We start from the raw sequence: 23,353 nt of genomic DNA, 5'->3' as shown, positions 1-23,353 counted from the left end.
AAACCCAACAATCATGACCCCCTATGAGCAAGCACTTTGGCGACAGTGGGAAGGAAAAACTTTTGACAGAAAGAAACTTCCGGCAGAACCAGGCTCAGGGAGGGGCAGCCATCTGCCGCGACCGGTTGGGGTGAGATGTAAACAAATCAAAAACCGTCCACAGAGCTACAGGGGGCACACTGGGATCGCAACAGCAGCCATAGAGGCTTCTTTATTCTCTGTGCACACAACTTTTTATAAATGGTGAAAGATGCAGTGGTAGCCATTTTGTGTCTCTGGTACTGGGTACAGCGCTGTATATGGTGCAGTCTGAATTGTGAGTCATTGTGATACCTGGCATGAATTGATTTTTTTTGTTTGTGCCTGTAGTTTGGATCAGATGCATATTTTGTTCTTATGTATGCCCTCTTCCTTTCTCTGACATGATCCTCTCTGTATTTCTGGCCCATGTATTTTTTCTGTCTGCTTTGAAAGTCAGCATCCGTGTTGTACCTTTGGACCAGATATTGCTTCTGTCTGATTTTAAAGTTGGGATCCGTAGAATATCTTCTGATAATGTAGTCCCTCTTCTTTTGTTGAAAATGAGGATCACTTTGGTACTTCTTCACCTTGTGGGCTTTTATTACTCCTTGAATTTGAGGATTTGCATAATAATTTCTGTTTCATAACAGTTTTTGTTTGTGGTAATGACAGTTTACAGCATATTGAGTTTTCAAAGTCTGTAATTTTTTCATTCGAAATTTGTGACAAGTTGCATATCGTTCCCTTTCGTGCCTTTTTTTTGTGCGTCTTCTTTGCCACTTGATCAGATGAAGATTTATCTTTAGGTTCTACATTCTGCCTCTGATTTTTTTTGAGCGACGAATAGCTTTCCGACGTCGTTGTTTATTTAATTTGCACACATTCCTTGTTGTTTCTCTTTTATTATTAAGTTCAAGATTCTCTTCTTGTTCTTTCCTGATGTTGCTTGTTGGATCGACAGATGTTTCAAGCTGATATTCACATGAAGCCATTTTGTCTTGTGATGAGTTTGAAGTATTTTCTAACATTGTCATATAGGTTTGGGCTGATTCTGGTTGAGGCACTTGCACAGTGGGATTTGTGGTTCATCATTTTGTGGTGATGATGTAGCTGTTGCTCCTGTTGACTGTGCAGGCTGTTCGTTGTGAGTGCTGACTCTTTTGAGAGAAACAGGCACAAACTCATATTTTGCATACTTGCCTTGATTTTGAAAAAGGTTATGCAAGTGGGTGATCAGGTCATCCACATGAGTGAAAGTGAGCATGACTGCTGTTCCATTTGGCTCAGATAAACCTGCTGCACTTCTTGAATGTGAATCAAATAATCCATACCTCCCAGATTTGTCACGGAAAACTGCAATGCACTGAGGTGAGACCATGAGCAAAGCATAGTTCACATCTGTTGACAGACATACAAGGCGACTAGCAAGAGGCAACCACCACTCTTTTCTTTGATAAGTTTTGTCTGGTGTTTTCAGGTATCCATACCTTATGTTGTCCATTTTCACACTGTAGACATTTATGTCGGTATGAACTTCTTTGGGCAGGTCTTCCATGGTCAGATGATCTTGTGTATAACACCTCTCCTGCTGAAGATTTGTTTTAATCCAACAGTAGAGTGCATCTCCCTGTTCAAGCACCTTATCAAGTCGGGCTGTGTTGAACTGGTGTTCCTCATTAAGGTAGGCCAGGAATGTGAGGGCATTACATGTGCACTGATGATTTCGAGAGAATTCTGTGTACCTTTCATCACTTTGACAATGAGTTGCACTGACACACCAGAAGTGCTGAACTGCATTGCTCTGTAGCTCCTCTGTCAGTAGTTCTTCATTGATGTTGTGGAAAGGCTGATCAAGGAATGGTAAAGGTGACATGTTATTGTTTAGTATTTAATGATATGCATTTCAAGGTTGAGCAAAAACATATGCAACTCTTGGTACAATGATGTAAGACATTTTTAAGTTGCAAGGGTTGTATAAATTTCGATTTTCTTGTAAAGTAACAACATTTTTAACTATGGTAAAACAATTCATAGTCGTGTTACGTTTTGTAAAGAAATGACACAAAATTCAGTTACAGGTTAAATGTGATTCAAACAGAATACACTGACATCCATCTTGATAAAAGATGTCACAAAGCCATGTTTGTATTTATTTGCACTGCTTTTCACTGTGGATGTCAATTTATCTGAAGCTTTAAGTATAAAATGGTATAAAAGTTTTTTCTGAACAATATATATAGAAATAGCTAAACAGACAGAAATAGCTGTTGAGATGTATATTTAGTAAGAGTTAGCAAGCATACGTAAGGTGAAAGACTAAATATCAACCCTGGTGATTATACAGCAAAGATCACATGCATACCAATTGGTTATAGACATTTGTGGGCATACCTTTTTAGGTGGAGAATTTGATGCTGTGTGGAAATCATCAGTTGCCCAGACTCGTTTTGCTGGTGGACGAGTGTCTGAAATCTGATAATGGGTTACATACAGTTAATCAAAATTATAAAACCTACTAACAGAGTTGAAACAGAGTGTAACACTGGATACTTTAAAGAAAACATGAAACAGTAGTGGTTACTAAACTTACAAAGCAATAAAAAAAAAATCCCTGCTGTTTGCATAATGGTGAGATGTAACCATTAATATGTCTATAACATGTAATTGTCTGTTGTAAATTCTTAATAAGAGGAATATTTTTTGATATTTACCTTGATACCTGGGGAACATAAGGAGGTGGGTCTATCCTGTGTTTCCAAGGATAACCTGGCTGGTGCCATCTAAACCAGGAAAAAGGGTATAGAAGACATTAAGTGACCTGACACATTCATTTCATTTAAATGCTCTGCATACCATGCACTATTATGCCAGTTGTGTGATATTGTAACAAAAAATCCTAAACTGTATGGGTAGGCGTTCTTAACTGTCTCAAACGTGTTTCGAAAACTGTTCAACTGTTTGTGATCACTACCATATCTTCATTACCTGGTCAGATGGAAAACTACTGACTGCCTCATCTTGGTTGTGGCCAGTGAGCATTGGGACAGCAGGATCGACCAGGTCAAGTTGTTTCCAGCGCTTCTTTTGTGCCTGGGATCTTTTATTTTTTCTCGGCATCTGGTAGAATGTCAGCATAAAAACAGAATATCAATTGTTGGCATTTAAAGCATGTGAACAGACCGAGCTTTCATTATAAGTCAAGCAAAATAACCAGGTAGCTGCATTGGTAGCCAAAAGATTTTACACTGACGTAAATGGACAAACAGTAAACAAATCAATAATTCTGATGTTTACCAGCAATTTGTTATTTTAACCCTCTGATACATTGATAGACAAGATGACTACAAGAACAAAAAAAACAAAAAAAAAATCTCTCTTTTCTTTAAATAGACATATTGATAGTGTCACTACCCGGTCTTAAGACTTTGTTAAGTAAAGTTCCATAACAGTTTGTATTAGAGATGGCACGATACCACTTTTTTATGTCCGATACTGATATCATAAATTTGGATATCTGCCGATACCGATATGAATCCGATACAGTGTTTTTTAATCAACAAAACTGTTTTTTTAAATATCTTGCTGCATTTTGTAGAAGTTCATACTCAAGTTTAAAACAACAACTACACTAAAGCTATTCTGTTATACCTGTATGCAAAAAAAATATTTCATAGTTCAGCAATACTGATCAATCTAATAAACTTAAACCTACACCATCCTCCCTATTCTGGTATTTTAAAGAGTACTTAGCAGAAATATTAAGCAACCTAACTAATAGAGTTCCAACTCCCAGCAACAACAAAAATAAAAAAATAGGGAACCACCCCTCACGCGCCACCTCATGATGCTTAATCGACATAATCAACCTTAATTTGATGCAGTGTGAAAAAAAATGCACAGAAATCAATAATTTTTCAAGAAATATTAAATAGATTCAGCATCTTTCTTCAACAAAATTGCAGACTGCACAGATGGTACCTTCTCAAAGGAAAAAGGACTATAGCTTACTAGGGTATATATATTAGACTTAATAGTCACTATATACAGTAATGGACTTCTATTCCTTTTACATCAAATTATTTATTAAAAGCTTGACATTTTAAATGAGAATAAGAAAGAAAAGTATGTCTTTGTGCCCCCTTTTCCCTGTTAATGCCCTATCGGCCCCCCTGGCTAAACTTTGCTAGATCCGCCCCTGCACAGTTACCAGCCGTCAGCTATGTAGAAAAAGATCCTGGTGTAGAAAGTAATATTAAATAAATTCTAACAACAGCTTATCAAGCTTAAACGTGCTGCTGTTGTTCAGCCGCTGGTTTCCTCTTTCTGGTGCAAAGTGGGCCAAAAACAAACAAGAGAGACGGACTCGCGACAGAAAAGCCGATCAGCTGATCGTTAAGCAGTTTCATGATTGAAGTAGCAGCAGGAGAGGCAGTCGCTTGTTAAGCTTAACGCAGGAATGCTTTACAAACATTCAGAGATGGACTTACACACTTGCTTTACTTCTCTCGGGGATAACTTTGTCGGAGATGAAATGCCGGGTTGCTAGCGAAGCTCCACATGCTATCCAGACCACCGACAGGTCCCGCATGCCACAGCCGCTCTATCACGTGATGCATACTGCTCCGACGTGCTAACGTTCTGAGGCGAGTTACGGCGTGTTGCAAGTTTTGTGAGGTGCTTTCGTGATATTTAATGGATCGGATTACATTTTTTATTTTTCTCCGATATCCGATCCAGTAATTTAGATCAGTATTGGACCGATACCGATACGTAATATCGGATCGGTCCATCTCTAGTTTGTATATTGTAATTGGGAAAGTGATTACCCGGGTATTTTTGAAAACGCAGATTTTTCTATGCGTTTGCACCTTTCGTCCACACATAAATGGCGTTTTTGGTCACTGAAAACGGAGATTTTTAAAAACTCCGGGCAGGGTGGATATTTTCTAAAACTCCGTTTTTGCATTTACGTGTGGACGAGAAAAACGGAGAAAACGCAGCGTCAAAGATGTGCGCCTTTTTTGACGTCACACTGTGCGCCACGTTATTGTTTCGGTGAAATGAATTTCTACAATACTATTACTGTTAATTCTACTCTCTGCAGTGTTTAAATGCTTACATATACACACAGTTACTGTCCGTCCACACATACTACTCGGTTCTGCTTCTATGCCCCAGCTTTGTTTACTTTTTCCTGCCGAGGCTTCTAGACTTCTGATTGGCCAACATTTCTGCACGGTTAGGAATATGGTGTCACCTGCTGCTTTGGCATGTTCATAGCAGCGTTTTCCTTCATTTCTGCCTTCACGTGTGGACGGGATTATTTTTTAAAACGAAAACGGAAAATATCAGTTTTCAAAAATACCCGTGTACGTGTGGACGTAGCCCAAGAGGGATTTCAGTACACAGCAGGATATTCACATTTGTAACCAGATATTTACATACACTTTAGGGAGAAAACATAAAACATTTTTACTGTACAACATCAATTTAGAGTAAACTTTTGTTTTAGATAAATATTTAAATATATTTTGAATTAGTTAAATGTCAGAATAAAGAGAGACAGAGCTGTCTATTTTTTATCACTTTGATCAAATTTAGGAGTACATATACACTAAGTTTATTGTTAATTAATAAGAAACTCCAGACGATTCCATTCTGAGCTGAAGAAGCTTCTGATAGGTTCGTAGAGTCCATGTGAGTAAATTGGTGGCACAGCTGTGGATGCATATAAGGCAAAACACAGAGCCTGTTTCTGTGACATGGGAAAATCAAGAGATGTCAACAAAACACCAGAAAAAGAATTGTGGAGCTCCATAAGTGTGGCTTAATTTTGAATGCAATTTGGTGCCATTTACAATTAAGAAATACAGATATTTGTTAACTTTAAGAGTAAAGAGAGAAACTATGTTTTTTATATTTATCAATCTAAAAAAATAAACATTTAGTCTGATTTGATGTTACAATTAAAAAAGTGTTTTGATCTGAAGAGTTTGTAAATATCTGTATAATCAGAATCAGAATCAGAATACTTTATTGATCCCTGGGGGAAATTATTTTTTGATTTGATGTATATTTGATGATTGTCAGCACAAAGAGAGAGAGTGGTAGAGAGAGGAGAATGAGGACAGAACAGAGATGAACAAGAGCAGGTGAGACACACATGTTAGTCAAATGGTTGCTTACTAAAAGTATCACCGTATCATAGGTCCTCATGTATCTCGTACCTAGTGTTTCTTTTTAGGTTTGTTATTTTTCAAATTCTATATTTATTAAGTTATGCAGCTTGTTTGCACAACAAGGCTAAATAATTATATAAACTTTTCTCAATCTAAATAGTGGACTTTGGTAGAATTAAAAAAATAAGTGTAGTGCAGGTCTATGATGATTTTTAGTGCTACTATCATCTAGTTCTGATTCTGGTTCTGTTTTGGTCAAGTCCCAAATAGTCCTGATTTCGAACTGTTGTAGTCCTGTTTTAATTCTGGATCAGTTCTGGGTCTGGTTGAATTGGGGTTTAGTCCTCGTGTCTTGATGCAGCCCTGACTTTTTTCTGCCTTGCTGCTTAATTAAAAAACTAGTTTAAGGTGTCCTGCACATGTGATATATATTTTTCCCTATATGAAGTCATTCCTTTTTGAACAAAACTCAAAACAGAGCCAATTAATCTTTCAGTCATTTGCACTAAAATCTAAATATTTAAAAAACTATAAAAGTCATAAACACCAAAAGTCATAGCATACTAGTCCAGACCCAGCCGCACAAAATGATATAACATATGCAACCCTTGTCTCAAAACTGTGCGGCACATAAGCGCGGGAAAATTTTCACTAAAATATTAATATTTGAAAAACTATAAAAGTTATAAACACCAAAAGTCATAGCACACCATTCCAGATCCAGCCGCACAAAATGCGGTAACATATATGAAGCTTGTCTCAAAACTGCAGGGTGAGTTACGTGGCCAAATTTTAGGCGGAAGATTGAGAATAATAAGAATAATAAATCTGATGAATAGTAATAAGTGTGCCTTTTGGCATAGGCACACTTAATGAAGTCCATCAGTGGTTTGGACTCGTTACAAACGGCTTCATGGACATCGGTCCATTCATTCACTCACTTTCAGCTCGTTCAGAGTTTCCAGTTTCACAATAAAAGATAAAACAACAATAACCACCAAACTGGGCTGAGACGGAAATATTTCTTTATTACGATTTTTTTTATGTAAACTTTATTTCTTCAGAGTTCTTGTTCTGTTTGAGTAAAAGTCACGATCTCAAATATTTACTTGATATTTAGTTTTGCTCTCCTTGCTTTCTAGAACAAGTACAAGCAGAGCGGGAAGAAGGCGATGTCGTCCAGTTTGTACTCTCAGCTGCCGCAGACGGCCGAAACGCAGCTCGCCGCCAAGATGTCCGACATGCAGAGTGAAGTAAGATTTCAGCTGCTGTTCCCTCGGTTTCTTCTTCGCTCCTGGTTCCTCCTCGTGTCTGAATTAGTTCAGGATTGGGGGTCACTGGGCCTTAGGTCTTTCTTTTTCCCTCTGCAGTGTAAATACAAGGAGAACGGCATCAAGAGCCTCTCTCAGAGTCTCTACTCGCATCTACCAGAAACAGCCGAGACTCAGTTAGCACGAACTGTGTCTGAGCTGCAGAGTGAGGTGAGGAAAACGAGAGCATTTCATTTTTAGTTAACAGGATCATAGAGTTGTTGTGTCTGTTCTTGACTGTTAAACTAAAAGTGATTTAGTCATAAATCCATCCAAGTGTTTTATTATTACCTGCACAATAAACACAGAGGATGTAACTTTCTAAGAATCAGTGACTCAGTAGTTATTATCTTTACACCTGCAGACGCTGGTTCAAAAGTAAATCACAGTCCAAAAAGTGTCCATGTTTACGGTCTGTGAGCCGCCAATGAGACTGATGGCAACAATGTGGCTTTTTAATGTTCGGTTATGTTGTTTTGAACCTGCAAGCAAATATTCTGGCTGATGTTTTCTTTAGGCCAAGTACAAGGAGGCGAGCAAAAAGGAGGCGACCAGCTGTCTGTACCATCAGCTGCCTGAAACACTGGAGACTCAGCATGCTAAAGAGGCTACTGAGCTACAAAGTCAGGTACGAGACGTGACTGTCAGAAAACTATTCAAGAGATTTACGACTCTTTATTGACTTTGTGCAAGCATCATTAAATCATAGCAATCTCCCTCACATGGCACATGATAAATACCTGACATACATAAGAATACAACAGGCTGACACGTATTATAAAGTACATATTTTCCATACCAATATCAGTGCTGTTATTCTCATTTATCTGTGAATTTTATCCACCTTTCCAGGCACCCAGGGCTTGATGTTTTTATATGTTTAAAAACTGCAGTTTCTGCCAAATAATAATCCATCTGTTTTGAGAGGACTGGAGTGAGGAGCCAAATACAGACACCAAAGCAGATGGAAGTAACAGAAGTCAAGCTTTTATTTCAGTTTATAGAAAAAAGTTCCAAAATTATCAAAGTCCAGAAGGTGAAGTAACACAGATATCCAAGAAGTAAACACGAAGAAACATGGAGCGAATAACAGCAACAAACAGGGCTGCACATAAAGACGCCTCAACAAGAATATTGATAGTCTGGTACACGGCTGCCGACACGCTTCTTTGAGGGGTGGCTGTAGCTCAAGAGGTAGACGAGGTCATCTACTGATCAGAAGGTCGGTCGTTTGATCCTTGGCTCCCTGTAGTCTGCATGTCAAATATCCTCGGGCAACATATTAACCCCAAGTTGCTCTCGATGCATCCATCGGAGTGTGAATGTGTGTGAATGTAGTTAGTAAGCACTGAAAAGCAAAGAAGAAAGTGCTTGTGTGATTGGATGAATGTGCACTTTGAGTACTCGGGAGTGTAGAAAAGCACTATATAAGAATCGGAGCGTTTACTGCTTACACAAAGAGACGCAGGAAGAACGCAGGTTAAAACAATCAATGACACGTGAGGAAAGTTCGTTACAACAGCAGGAAAACAGAGTTATTAAAGAAAGAAAACAACAGAAAACTTGGTTTGAAAAACAAAAAGACTGGAATAAAATCCACAGGAGGCAACAAACATTTCCACAGAAAAAAGGAGGAAAAGACTGAAGTAAGAAAGTCAATACGTACATTTTTCTACATGTTCATGTACAAGCACAAATTTGGCATCACTGTACACCTAAAATATTAATGCAGTCAGATCAGTTTTGTTCCCGTCACCATTCTGTTTCTTATATGAAAATAATTATTGTGTTTTTTTTGCAGTAGTTCAGACGTTTAAACTGACATTTAAAGGATAAAGTCCTGAAAATGATTTCATGTTTAAACGTTTTGAAAAGGCCTCAAGTTGGAGAAATGATTTCTGAAAAAAAGAAATAAAATTAAAAAATAATGTTGTTGTGTCAGGATTTTATGGCAGATTTTGTTTGTGTACTTTTTTGTACACGAGGGTGTCAAAAGGGTGCAAAATTTCAGGAGGGCACAAGGGTTGAACCCCCTCCACACACACACACACGGACACACACACACAGACACACACACACACACACACACAAAAACCAGGTACTAAAATAAAACCTCAAAACTCCACGAGTGCAATTAAATAAACACATCAATGCAAATAGATGTGTCAATTTTTATTTCAAATCAGAATTAATTAATTAAATATTAAATAATGACTTAAATGTAGAATAATGTTGTTTAAAACATTTAATACAGTATTTATCTGTTTACAATTGTATTTAATTAATTTCACTTTTAATTGATGATTTAGTGTTTGAAGTTTTGGTATCGGGTTTAAATTGTCAGGTGTTTGTGTGTTTGTTTGTTTGTGTGTTTGTTTGTTTGTTTGTTTGTTTGTTTGTTTGTTTGTTTGTTTGTTTGTTTGTTTGTTTGTTTGTTTGTTTTTCAGCAAGTTCGGGGTCCATTTTTGATTTCGTTTTTGTTCGGCTGAGTTTGAGTAGTTTCTGTCTGTGTCTACCATTTTTTCTGCATCGATTTTTTTTTTTTTAATTGAGCTTGACTTTGATCGTTCTCCCGCTCATATAAAACGTCTGTAGATAGAACAAATTCTGACTTTTTTATGTAGATTTTTTTCTGTTACGGTGTATGATTAACCGAGTATGTCTCTGCTCTCCAGGTGAAATACAGGGAAGGTAAGAAGGAGCTGAGCACCAACCTGTACTCACTGCTGCCTGAGACAGAGGAGATCAAGTTTGCTAAAGCAGTGACGGAGCTTCAGAGTGAGGTGGGCGGACGTCCGCAACGTGTAACAACATGTTGGTCCAATAGTTTCACTGCAGCTTGTTCTGTGTCATAAAATTGCTAAAAAAAAATAAATCCCAATGATTCATCGTGTTGATGTTGTTACAACATCCTAATTTACTGTTCTCATTTTTTTCTGGACTCTTTTTCATCATCTGACTCTGCATGTTTGTGCGCTGCAGAATAAATACAAGCAGAAAGGCAGACAGGACATCGGCAGCAGTGTTTTCCATCAGATGCCGGAGACCAAAGAGATGGAGTTTGTTAAGCACATCTCAGAACTTCAGAGTGAGGTGAGCTGCAGCATGCACCAGATTTACTCATTTACACCTATTTAGATCAAATTTGACAAAATATGCTTCAAAACTGTGGAGTGTTTAGAAACTAACAGCCCTGTATGTTTATGTCAAGTACTGTTCTGTTCATGGTATGTAAATTTACTGCTTCTCTCAGAAATATAGCAAATATATCTCTCAATGTGTTTTTTCCTCTGTGCGTCTGGCTCTTCTAGTCAAAATACAAGAAGGACAAAGAGGATCTGCCCAACACTTTGTACTCGCTGCTGCCTGAAACTCTGGAGACTCAGTTTGTTAAAGAGATGGCTGAGACACACAGCGAGGTGGGAGCTGTGTGTGTTCACAGTTTGATTGCACATTGAAAATTAAGCATGTATAAAAATAAATCAAATACAACTCTGTGAATGTGGGGAATAAAAAAGCTTTCTGTGTTTGCTGTTTTTGCTGGTAACATTTTACTAACGTCTGGCTTCATGAACTTACTGTAAAAAAATCATAAATATGGAGGTCTTTAATTTGGATTTTCTTTCTGTCAGCTTTTTCAGTTTTAGAATTGAGTGTCATCTGCAAACAGCTGTATATTCTGTGCTCCCCGTGCTCCAGGCCTGCATGCTGCATACTTCTGTTATAAAGCTGTCAGTGCAAGCTCCAAATCTATTCAAACACAGACAGAATCAGATGAAGTGTGAGGTGCAGGCGTGTGCTCAGTGTCACTGAGCAGTTATTAATCTCCTGTCTTGTTTTCATCACCCAGAATAAATACAAAGAGGCGGGTAAGAAGGAGATGGTGAAGTGTCTGTACTCTCTGCTGCCCGAGACCAAAGAAACTCAGCATGCCAAGGAGCAGAGCCAGCTGCACAGCGAGGTACATTTACACATGCAGCCACTGCTCTCTGAACCTTCATGAGCATGTTGTGAGTCAGCAGCAGGTTCGCTTTACAGGCGGGATTGTTCCCGTTTGCTGTTTTTGAACAAGGCAGGGCCAAATATCACGACGCACTTCCTTTGAAGTACCGGTGTCTTGATACAGAAGTGCTGATGTTGTATTTATAACACACATTTAATCGTTTTGTGAATGTTTGTGCAGCTCTGGTTGGAGACTGTCTCTACCTTTCAGATTCTTATTACAAATGCAGAACAAGTTAACAGTGAGATTTACCTGCTTTTCAGATTTTCTGTGCATTACAGTATCATTGGCATGAAGGTTTTTTGCTATGATAACAGTGTTGTTTCTTATAAAAAGGATGTTTGTGTAGTAACAGAAATAATCTATTTAAAGTTTTATGGTTGAACATTGAGTTTTCAGGCAGGATTTGCTTTATTTTTGCCTCATGGGATCACGAGGGAGCAGCACATGGGAACAACTGCTGTTCAGCAAACCAACAGGGCATTTCCATTTGTTTACCTGTACACATGTGCTGCTGCACTTTCTGATGTTTTTTAATCAGTCTGTAGCTCGGTGCAGTGTTTCCAGTTTAGAGATGAAAATCATTAAAATCAGCTTAACTGTGTAAGTCAGGCAGGCGTCATTACATTCTGTTAGACCTCAGCACGCACAACTGTTGTGATCATATTTTTTGAGCAGATTTATAATGCATCAGCCTCATAATAATAAATATTTCATTATGAAATCTCTAATTATGCAGAACTTTAAAATAAATGCTGGTGAGACAGCAAAGCAAAATGCTGCACTGCTTTTTTAAAAGACGTCCTGATGTGGTCGGCGTCTGTTGATGTGGTTCACGTGTTTGTGTCGCAGAAAGCTTACAGGGAGGAGAGCAAGAAAGAAGCCGGCTGTAGTCTCTATGCCCAGATGCCCCAAACCATCGAGACCGTGTTTGCCAAAGAGCTGAGCAAGACACAGAGCGATGTGAGTGTGACGCCGCCTTCACAGCATCAAGTCAGAGACACCAAATCGCTATTCGCGCTCAGTTTAACGAGCAAACGGAGCAAATTTGAGATATAAAAGCTGAGCTTTTGAAAGAGCAACAACAGAAAAATATTGAACTTCTCTGCATGTTTTTAAGCAGCAAAGCGATGAAACGTGAACATGGTTAGACAGATGTCACACCTCTGGAATTATAATCCACTCGGAGTTCACATTTCTAACTAAAGAGCAGATGGGAGGCATTTAAACAGCAACATCCCGCGGTCCTGTGTTACACACACACACAAATACACACACAGACACACACACAGACACGCTCATGGGAAGTGTTTTGTGAGTTGGTATCATTTTGTCTGTAGAAGCGTGAAAACAGGGAGCAGCTGTGTGGTGCTCCAGAGCCTGAGGACACAGACACTGACCTACTGTCCACCACACACACACACACACACACACACACACACACACACACACAGTGGCAGATTGAAGCTGATAAACTGGGACAGGCACACACTTCTCACAGACTCACTGCTGGAAACTGACACCTGTGACAAGATGGATAAGATGCTCGAGGAAGTATAAAAAGATAGTCAGGATTAAAAACAGAAGGAGGCAGCTGAGTGGTTAAAGGCCTGTCCATGTCCCAGCTGAGGTGTGTCAGGCTTGTCCTGGTGGGTGGAGGCCTCAGGGCAGATTCCGGACACTGGAAAAGTTGTGTCTCTGTAAGCTTGGGAACACCTCCCAGGACAACAGGGCATCTGTGCTTAGACTCCTGCCCCGTCACCAGTGTAGGTGGAGTTAAAGACTCAAAGAGCATCAACAGTTAAAAAGTAGGTTTTATTTCAGATATGAACAAACTGCAGCAGAGAAAGGTCTTCAGCAATCACTGAAAGCTGTGCAAAACTCAAATTCTCTTCAGGATGTGACTGATGTGATGCACAATCATGGTCTTAGTGAGAGCTCTGATGTAGCTGTCTAAAGACATTTGGCACAAAATGCATGACGCAGCCTGCTCTCCTGTCTTTGTCCCGGCTGTGTTTACAGCCTGTCTGCTCCAACTGATTTGCACATGCTCACAGACAGCTCCACCAGCAGGGTAGCAGGAAACTTGTAATTGCTCATGATTGTACAGAGACCTGCTTTTGCTATTTTCTACATTAAGCTGAGCAAAGACTTTAAATTGTTATGCAAACTGTTGCTGCATCTTGCACTTGAAATAGCTGTATGGAAATAGTCAGGGGAGGAAAATATGTTCACTTTAGCTCAAAAGTGAAATTTTGATTGTCTAGAAGAGTTAAATCCACTCTGTGGTGTTTTTCATTTCTGGTAACCATGAGTGATGTTTTTTACAGGCGTGACACATCGTTGGCGTGGTGTCAGTGTGAGTGGAGCAGGTGACGGTCCGGTGCATTTACTACTACAGAGTGGGCGTCATGTGTTCCACCTCCTGGATGCTCTGCCCTGTCTGTTTGTTTTGTTTGTCTTTTCCCAGCATGTCAGCGTGTGTGAAGTGGACAGTTTTCAGCTATGTGCTACATGTGACCTGATTCTGCTCAAACTGTCTGAAGTGCTGGTGCAGAACACGAAATTCTCTGTTTATTGTACGGATGTTACAAATGAGGGGAATTGTTTGGTGTCAATCAGCCCCGAGGGCAGAAAATCAAAGCTTTGGGTAATCTGGGACGCGGGCCTGATCCTCCTCTGGTTTCATGTCTGCTGACCGAGCAATGCGACGCTAACTGGAGCGCGAAACGTAGACCGCCTTTACATCAGCAGCCCAGACAATCCCAGTGTCTGTAAAACCCTGAAGGAACAAACCAGGACAATACCGTCCAGTATGCTGGTTCCAGTATCAGCTCTTTCCTATAAAACCAGTTTATTAACCTTCCTACTCAAAGGGTCCAGTTTGCGGCCAATAACAGAGCCAGATCAGTTTCTTCAGTCTGTCTGTTCTTCACGCTGCGCCACATGTGCCGCAATAAAAATAAAATGAAAAGGAGAAGCTAAAAAAATTCACCTCATTTAACAACAACAACAACAACATTTTATTTTCAGGCACCAGTAAAGACACTCAAGGAGACCTTACAAGCAATTAAATAACAGTTTTATCCAAACTAGTTAAAACTCATACATCACTCATTAGTTTGTCCTTGTACTCCTGATATTATAGTACAAGTTTACAGATATGCAGCTGTTTTATGTTTATATGCAACATATCTAATGTTTGACTGTCTGCAGTAATTATTATTATTACAGTAATTATTATTTTCTTCACAGATTCATAGACCTTAAGCATTTTTTTAAATGTAGGACTCTTATTTCTTTATAAAGAAATGACACATTAGCAATCAGTTGGTTTTTGAAACACGATTAAAGCAAAATCCAAACAGAAGGCGGCCGGTTTATTCTGCAGGCCTTTTAACTTCACTCAGTTTTTGTATTCATTTGTGCATCACGCTGTGAATTCCTCATTTTCACAGTTGGAAGTCAGCTCGTCTTATTTTTAGACAAATGAACGAGTGCGCTTTCAGACGCAATCCAGCACCAGGATGAATTAGTCATCTGATGTTTTCCTCCCTAAATTTATCAGGCTTCTGTTTCTCTGCGTCTCTCTTTTCAAATCCTCCACATCTCCTTTTCTTCACTTATTTAATCATTTTTTCTTCCTCAGTCCTTTTTGACTCTCTTCTGTCTCTCTGTAGAAGCTCTACAAGGAGAAATATAATCGGGAGAAGGGGAAGTCCAGCTACACCAACATGAAGACGCTTCCTGAGGTGGAGCACGCCATGGAGGTCAACAAGAAGCAGAGTGAAGTAAATATTTACCTGTCCGTCTGAATCAGTGATACAACAGCTGTTATGTAACGTTTGTTCGTATAACTGTGCCGACAGCAGCTCATCAGCAGAACTTAACAGTTTCTCTATTAAATTACAGTAAAACACAACAAGTAACAGTTATTTTGCAGTGCATCTGCCAAACCACTGTTCACATGTTTTACTGTACTCTGCTGCATAACATTGCGCTGTCTGTGATTGGTTAGGCAAGTCTGATACTGAAGCTCTGAGCCGACTGATTTTACTCGTGGCTTCACCATCACCATATTTGTGTGTTGAAACTGGATCTGACGACTGAGAGCACAACGTTTGATTAATGAGTTGTTAACCAGTGAATGTGTAACCTGGTCCATCCTTCTATCAACTCCGAGGAGAACTGTAATTAAAAATGGACATTGTGTTTTATTGAGCAATGGTGCAGCATCATTACATACAAATACAACAAGACAAACTCACAGCAGGTGATGGGAAAAGAGGCGAGTCAGCGTTTGCACAAGTCGATCAAAAATTTACTCGACTTCACGCTGCATCGCAAAAAACCTCAGCTGAGATTCTCCAAACACCACCGACAATCAGCTTATTAAAGCAAGGAAGGACAACGCTTGGAGAAAACGGATGAAATCTTTTTATTCTGAATTCTAAAACGATGCTGCCGTCAGTTTTAGAGGCGAATATTTGTGCTTTTCCAGAGCAAGTGTATGAAATCCCAAGAAGTCATCAGGAAAACGTTCTGTAAGGTACATCAAGGAAACAACAAACCTCTAACAAACTTCTAGATACTGGAAGTATCTTTGCAACCAGAGGAGGCGCCACCTGCTGGCCATTAGAAAGAATGCAGTCTATGTACAGTCTATGATATTAGACCACTAGCTGTTATTTTAGTCTTTCTACAACAGTGTCCTTTAAAGGTTAATACTGTAAAATATTATTATATTCACCTGTTGAATGTGTAAAATAGATTGCATGAATAAATATGTTGGCAAGAGACATGATTTGTCTGTTTCCATTTATAGTCCACGAGCTGTCAGAGCTAATAATAAACTGGAATAAAAGGTGGAGGAAAAAGAGTCAAAGCTACCAGAGACAAACAAAGATAGTTGTCATCAGAGTGCAAGTGGAAAAAGCCCCACTGAGATCTGAGACACACAAGGGAACACAGGAGCGACTGGGAAAGGACTTAATTATATGATTTTTGTGCTAAAAGTGAACACCGTAGAGCTGTGCATGTGATCATCATGCTAGCTAAGTGGCTTTACTCATAGTGTAGACCTTCTGTTTCCCGACAGCAGCTTTCAGTGAATTCAGCTGTTTTTTTCTGTTTTTATGACCAGTGTGTTTAACACCTGCGTTTTATTTATGTTTTTAATTTTGAACTTCACTGCCCTTTTGTTTATGTTGGTTTTATTAGAGTAACTCCTCCTTTTCTCCTTAACCTCCTCTGCTGGTCTCAGGTCAGCTACAGGAAAGGTAAAGAGGAGCTTCATCACTACAACACCATCCCAGACAGACCTGACATCGTGAACGCCACCAACGCAGCTAAACTGGCCAGCGATGTAAGCGTGTGTGTGTGTGTGTGTGTGTGTGTGTGTGTGTGTGTGTGTGTGTGTGTGTGTGTGTGTGTGTGTGTGTGTGTGTGTGTGTGTGTGTGTGTACATGTAACCACGTTCCATCCAACACTCATTTCCATGACAACGTTCCTGTTCAGCTGCTTCTCTCTGAGTGGAAATGCTGATTAATTATAGAAAATGTTCTGCTCTTAACACTGAACTGTCATTATGTGCGAGTGTTTTGTAGCTTTATGGGAAAGTGTGACGTGTGTGTGTTTGTATTTCTGTCTTTGTGAGGACTTGTTTTGGAAAGTGGGGACATTTTGACCCGGTCCTCTCTTTGGGACAGACCTTCAGGGGTCTCTTTGAGGGTTTGGACTTAGAAATAGAAAGTATGTGTTCGGCTGTAATAACATCCACTTAGCGTTCTTTGTACTTTACAAACAGGAACTAGTAACAGCTAATTCAGTGCTAACAAATGTACACAGACAACGATGCACCAGGTTCACTAACAAGAGGGTTTGTGGAGAATACAGCAGACGTTGTACGATAATGTCAACATTTAAATAGAATTTTGACTTTATTCTCAAATTATCAATAATATATTATTTATATATTTATTTATTCATTAATTTATTCATTGTGTGGCCCTAATACACTGCAGCAGTTTTTAGTTTGTATTGAGGGGCTTTGTCTCTGATTGTTTTCAGTTGGGTTTACTTATTTTTTACCTGGTTTTGTTAGTATTAGATGCTGTTAATATATATTATGTGGATGATGCTGCCAAGGGCAAAATGTAAGGATTTTGGAACAGATATTACAGTTAAATCTCCTTACTCCCACTCAGACGTCTCAGTCTCAATAAATATCTGCTCCGGCGCCTCCTGATGCTTGTAAAGTTCACAGATTTATCAAATTACCTAAAAACTGAAAGTAAAATAACTACGTTTAACTAAAATGTCTTTTCACAGCTGTTTTAATCTTTTTGTATTTGTTTTATTTAGTCTTTCTTGTGTGTTTGTGACATCTACAGGTGACCTATAAGAGTAATACTAAGCAGCCCGTCTACAGTGACGAGTCTCTTCTGGCCAGAACCGACATCCAGCACGCCAAAGAGGTCTCAAAACTGGCCAGCCAGGTAACACATAGCCTTCCCAGCATGCACTAGTAGCCGCTTTGCAAGTGAGCACTATAATGTGTGGTTAAAAGACTTGGAAAAGATACACTTGCATTTAACAGCTGATGTCTCTGTTTATCGCTCTCCTGCAGGTGAAGTATAAGGAGAGCTTTGACAGACAGTTAAAGGGGCAGAAACCTCAATACAACCCGCTGGACTGTGTTTCCTTCAAACAAACGCAGGCTGCTGCTGCTCTGGCCAGTCAGGTGAGTGAACCGTGGTCACATGATCAGTCACACACAGGTTGAAGTTCAAATAAAGCATGTGATGATCGTTCATCAGGTTTTTTTCTGAATGTAGGTCAGCATAGTCTAACTGGGTGAGTATGAAAGTGCACCACAAAGGAAAGCTGTTAAAATGCCTGCATGTGTGTGCTGTGTAGTTTAGTGTGTCCATAGTTTTCTATAAAATTCTTTGTTTTTATTTTATGCCTAATGGGAAAGCAGTGCAGAGTGGGAACAATATTTTACTCTTTGACTTCTGTGGGCTTCATTATATTAAAGTTGGGTGTTGTTCAAGCATTATGCTTTAATGTAATCATTTTAGTTACTTTTTTAGTTACTGAGTATTTGAGTTTTTGTGAGTCTCATCTCTGATTTTTGCGGATGATGTGATTCTGTTGGCTTCATCGGGTGAAGGCCTCCAGCTCGCACTGGAACGGTTCACAGCCGAGTGTGAAGCAGCGGGAATGAGGATCAACACCTCCAAATCTGAGGCCATGGTTCTCAGCCGGAGAAGGGTGGAGTGCCCACTCCGGGTCGGGGACGAGTTTCTGCCCCAAGTGGAGGAGTTCAAGTATCTCGGGGTCTTGTTCGCGAGTTATAGGAGAAGGGAGCCGGAGATCGACAGACGGATTGGGGCTGCAGTAATGCGGACGCTGCACCGGTCCGTCGTGGTGAAGAGGGAGCTGAGTGTAAAAGCGAAGCTCTCAATTTACCGGTCGATCTACGTCCCTACCTATGGCCACGAGCTATGGGTAGTGACCGAAAGAACGAGATCGCGGATACAAGCGGCAGAAATGAGCTTCCTCCGAAGGGTGGCTGGCCTCTCCCTTAGAGATAGGGTGAGAAGTTCGGCCATCCGGGAGGGGCTCAGAGTAGAGCCGCTGCTGCTCCACATCGAAAGGAGCCAGCTGAGGTGGTTCGGGCATCTGACAAGGATGCCCCCTGGGCGCCTCCTGGGTGAGGTGTTCCAGGCATGTCCCACCGGGAGGAGGCCCCGGGGCAGACCCAAGACACGCTGGAGAGATTATATCTCCCGGCTGGCCTGGGAACGCCTTGGTATTCCCCCGGATAAGCTGGAGGAGGTGGCTGGGGAGAGGGAGGTCTGGGCCTCTTTGCTTAGGCTGCTGCCCCCGCGACCCGGCCCCGGACAAAGCGGATGAAGATGGATGGATGGATGGATGGATGACTCATTCTTTTTTTATATTTTACAGAATAATCTGATTTTTTCCCGTAGATCACCTGGAGACATTTTTTTTCTTTTAGTCACTGAGATAATCAAGTCGAAGAGGGAAAAAGCTGTGTGTGTGTCGTTCTCTTTCACACACACACTCACGAAAAATTCAGTCTGTTGTGTGGGCGTAACCATGGCAACCTTTCTAAGGCAAATGGAGAGGGATTGTGGGATGAAAGCTGGAGAAGTTGAAGAGGTTACACACACACATGCTGGTCTATCTGCAGTTGTGAGGACATTTATTGATATAAGCATTCCTCTTTCTCTCGCTCTGAACACCATCATCACTATTAAATATTAAACAAATCTAAGCCAAATATGAGCCCAGCTCTAACATGAAACCTAAAACTACATCTGAACCTCGGGCAGCCCCCTGGAGTTCAGATGTCTTTACAAAGTCACCATAAATTTCACTCCAAACAAACAAAAAGAGAAAATAAGAGCTGAACAGTGAAAAGAAGCACCATACAAGCACAAATAGACACACACACAGAGGCAGCCGTTTTCGTCCACTCACTGCCCACACAGCTGCAGGAAAGAGCCTCCCCACTTCACCGCATTACATAACAGCTTGTTGTGTTGAACGCTGCCCGGCGTTCAGGAGTGCTGCACGTTCACACAGTGCTGCATTTTTAGAAAAGCCTCTCTTTGAGACTCAGCATCATGATACATAGGCGGATCTCTGAATGCAGGTTTTTAGTAGAAGAGCTTGTTGAAAAGGGGGCTGAAACTGGAACCGATTTTGGCAACACAACTGAAGAAAACATCAAAGTAAAGTGTTATATGTGGAACTCAAAGGGAAATTTCTGTTTTTTTAATACTTCTCACACTTTGCTGTTTCTGCAGACGGTAGAAAATGTGGCTCGTGTGATGTTCTGACCCTGAGATTGGGTTTGCTGTTTGAACAGCATGATGATGAACTGAAGCCAGAACATCTTTACTTGGCAGAGAAAGAAGAGAGCTTTACAATGACTGACCCTGATGGACATTAATGTCTGTAAAATGTCTGCTCATCTTTAACCTTTAACCAGGAAACATAATCACCACACGTCACTCTGAATCACTGTGATGCTGGATCCGTTTTGGATACCAAAGGCCCCAGTAGTTCTCGAGCACAATGGCACAGTGATTTTTTTTAACCCTCTCAGGCTCAAATGAAACTTTTTGTTGCTAATGCACAACCAAGTCCTGCAGTGGTGCTTCTGAGAAAAAAAACTCAGAAAATATGTATGTGGGGTAATCAGGTTGTTAGTTTTTAACTGCTGCAAATCGGCAACGCCTGCCTTGAGAGGGTTAAACATATGCAAACATGGAAACATGGTATATAAGGTGGAACCAGAGTTTGTACTCACCTAACAAACCACCTCGGCCACCTTGTTCAGCACAGCCTGAGGCACCTTTCTGTCTTCTTTGGATATTTCTGAATTTTGTTCCCTCGCTACTTCAATAATGTGGAGTTTCAAAGGTCAGTGTTTAAAAAAAAATCTGAAAATGGTCAGATACAAAGACTGAAAATGAGTGAAAAAAACCTGTTTTGAACGTTTGGAGAGCTCATTACAAGAAAGTCTGGCTCCTCAAAGAAAAAAAACGAGGTGTGGATTGAGACCTTTACACAATAAAACATCTTTGGGAACGTTTTTTATCCCACCTTCTGCAGATTTATGACTAATAACAGTCCCCTTACTCTTATTTTGATAGTTGAGCTACAGCTAACCAGCTGTAAACGAGGCCTGGCCTTTCACGTCGTGCTTCTTTACTATGGTCTGCAGAGTCACTGTGATGGTGGACCTCCGGATGATTAATCTGCTTCTCCAGAAAGAACCTCGTCCATGTTTAGACTTAAACATTTCTATAGCGCGAGGTTCAGTTAGCTTTGTGAAAAAAGTAGCTGGTAGAAATACCCTCAAAAGAGCTACTTCTTACTTTCTTTGAGATTTGTATTTGACATTTCAGAGCACTTTGTCAGTTGTACTTGAGTAAAGACGTTGCATCTGTACTTCAACTTTTACTAGAGTGTTTTTTAACACAAGTATCTGCACTTCTTAAGTACAGAATGTCTGTACTTCTGCCACCTCTGGCAGAGCATCACTTAAAGCTGCACAGATAAGTGAGTAAAACCAGAGTGAACGGGAACAAATAAATCTCTTTGTTTTGTGATTGCCAACCTCGCCATTCCTTAAAGGAATCACATGTGCCCTGAAATCATTTTAAAACCCCTGGAAAACCTTGAGTGCTGATATGCATTTTTCCTGTCTCCAGGTGAAATATAAAACCAACCAGAACCAGAAACCAGACGGTTCTTCCGACCTCCCGAACCTCCTGCAGCTGGAGCACGCCCTGCACGCCACCAAGCTTCAGAGCAATGTAAGCCACATGCTGTTAGACAATAATTCAATATGTTAGACTGTCAGAGAAAAACTAGCTGTTTCATAGAATAATAACAAAGATTATTATTTTTATTAAAGTGCTACGATGCAGCCTTCAAAATAAAAGTCTCTGCAAAGCCCATGCGGATGTTGCAGGAGTTAATAAAGAGTTTAACATCTGCTACCGACACACAATTACAATAACAGTCCTGCATTGTGCTCGTGTGTCTTTATTTATTTTATTTTAGTTCGTTGAGTGAGGACGTTGTTGGACTGGACTCGGGCTTATTCAGCCAGCCTTCTGCTTGTTGAATAAGCCTGTGCTTATATAAATAGTCATCTTGTATAATAGTGTGTGTTTGTGTATATGTGATCAGGTAGAGTATAAGAAGAAGTACGAGCAGACGAAGGCTCATTACCACACAGCTCTGCACACGGCTGAACAGCTCCACCACAAGGAGAACGCAGTGCTGCACAGCCAGGTACACACACACACACACACACACACACACACACACACACACACACACACACACACACACACACACACACACACACACACAAGCAAAAGCTTTCATTGTCTGATAATTTCTAAACTTTACATTGTGTAAGTGCGTCTGATGGGTTTGTGTGCTTTGTTGTCTTCAGGTCAAGTACAGAGAGGAGTATGAGAAGAACAAAGGTCGCTCCCTGATGGAGTTCGGAGACACTCAGACCTACAAGGTGTCCAAGGAAGCACAGAAGATGCAAAGCGAGGTGAAACGTCTCTGCAGCTCTGACAGAAACAGACTTTATGTGTTTCTTTAGCTTTACACTCCAGTCAGAAGTTTCACTCTGAGCTTTGGATCCAGCAGATGAAGACTTCAGGTTTGGCGTGTTGTGCGTCTTTGGTTGTAACTTTTAAACTTTTTATGTGACATGTAGCAAATAATCCAAACAATATTTTGGCCTGCAGACTGGAGTGAATGAGTTTGGAGAAATTAAAGTGTTTTTATTTGCACAGAACACAGCGAGCATATATCTTCACTGCCTATTATAGAACTTTGAACACTGATTTCACAGCTGAGAAAATCTAAACCTAAAATAAATCATAACTCATATAATAATACGACTCCAGAAGGGGCTTAAATCAAGGAAAGCTATCATATTGTTTAAAACAGAGTTTAAAGTGTATGAGTGTCGTACAGAGAGAGTTCACAGCACAGCCACAGGTTATTAACGCTCTGCTCGCATCATGAACGATGCTGCAGCGTGGTGTCACTTCTTTTTCTGTCAATCGTTAACAACATGAAAACAAATCTGTTGTATTTTAGAGAAGCTGAGATCAGTGTGTGCCACCTGCTGTGGATCTGTGCCCCACAGTTTGACCAGTTAGACTCCAAATCAGCCGCTGAAGGAAACACCAGTGAAGCTCGGGCACGATGAAGCGATCGTACTTTTGTGGGGGTTTACAATTATTGGTTGTACAAGTATGAGGGTTATC

General features: G+C 40.3%; 2 protein-coding genes across 5 annotated transcripts in view; one reads left to right on the top strand and one right to left on the bottom strand.

Moving 5' to 3' along the window:
• LOC146567673 (uncharacterized) overlaps positions 1-23,353 on the top strand; it is a 75,776-nt gene that overhangs the window by 41,719 nt on the left and 10,704 nt on the right. For all 4 annotated transcript variants that reach the window (XM_085287573.1, XM_085287572.1, XM_085287571.1 and 1 more), the window contains 15 exons: positions 7,343-7,453; positions 7,571-7,681; positions 8,028-8,138; positions 10,186-10,293; positions 10,493-10,603; positions 10,822-10,929; positions 11,361-11,471; positions 12,366-12,476; positions 15,194-15,304; positions 16,777-16,878; positions 17,906-18,010; positions 18,142-18,255; positions 21,764-21,868; positions 22,248-22,352; positions 22,519-22,626. In XM_085287573.1, coding sequence (XP_085143699.1) covers positions 7,343-7,453; positions 7,571-7,681; positions 8,028-8,138; positions 10,186-10,293; positions 10,493-10,603; positions 10,822-10,929; positions 11,361-11,471; positions 12,366-12,476; positions 15,194-15,304; positions 16,777-16,878; positions 17,906-18,010; positions 18,142-18,255; positions 21,764-21,868; positions 22,248-22,352; positions 22,519-22,626 — 1,632 coding nt within the window. The remainder of the gene's footprint in view (positions 1-7,342; positions 7,454-7,570; positions 7,682-8,027; positions 8,139-10,185; positions 10,294-10,492; positions 10,604-10,821; positions 10,930-11,360; positions 11,472-12,365; positions 12,477-15,193; positions 15,305-16,776; positions 16,879-17,905; positions 18,011-18,141; positions 18,256-21,763; positions 21,869-22,247; positions 22,353-22,518; positions 22,627-23,353) is intronic.
• LOC146567674 (uncharacterized) overlaps positions 1-23,353 on the bottom strand; it is a 31,642-nt gene that overhangs the window by 5,863 nt on the left and 2,426 nt on the right. Inside the window, exons 2-5 of the mRNA XM_085287653.1 lie at positions 3,007-3,138; positions 2,733-2,801; positions 2,413-2,493; positions 1,509-1,867 (exon numbers count right to left, since the gene is read on the bottom strand). Of these exons, the coding sequence (XP_085143779.1) occupies positions 1,509-1,867; positions 2,413-2,493; positions 2,733-2,801; positions 3,007-3,138 (641 nt within the window). The remainder of the gene's footprint in view (positions 1-1,508; positions 1,868-2,412; positions 2,494-2,732; positions 2,802-3,006; positions 3,139-23,353) is intronic.

This window comes from Mchenga conophoros, linkage group LG9 (genome assembly GCF_057382185.1).
Source record: "Mchenga conophoros isolate Kocher_MC1m ecotype Shallow Benthic linkage group LG9, M_conophoros_male_GT1.1, whole genome shotgun sequence".
NCBI lineage: Eukaryota > Metazoa > Chordata > Actinopteri > Cichliformes > Cichlidae > Mchenga > Mchenga conophoros.
Note: the sequence above shows the minus strand (reverse complement) of the source record. Positions and strands in the feature narration are given on the sequence as shown.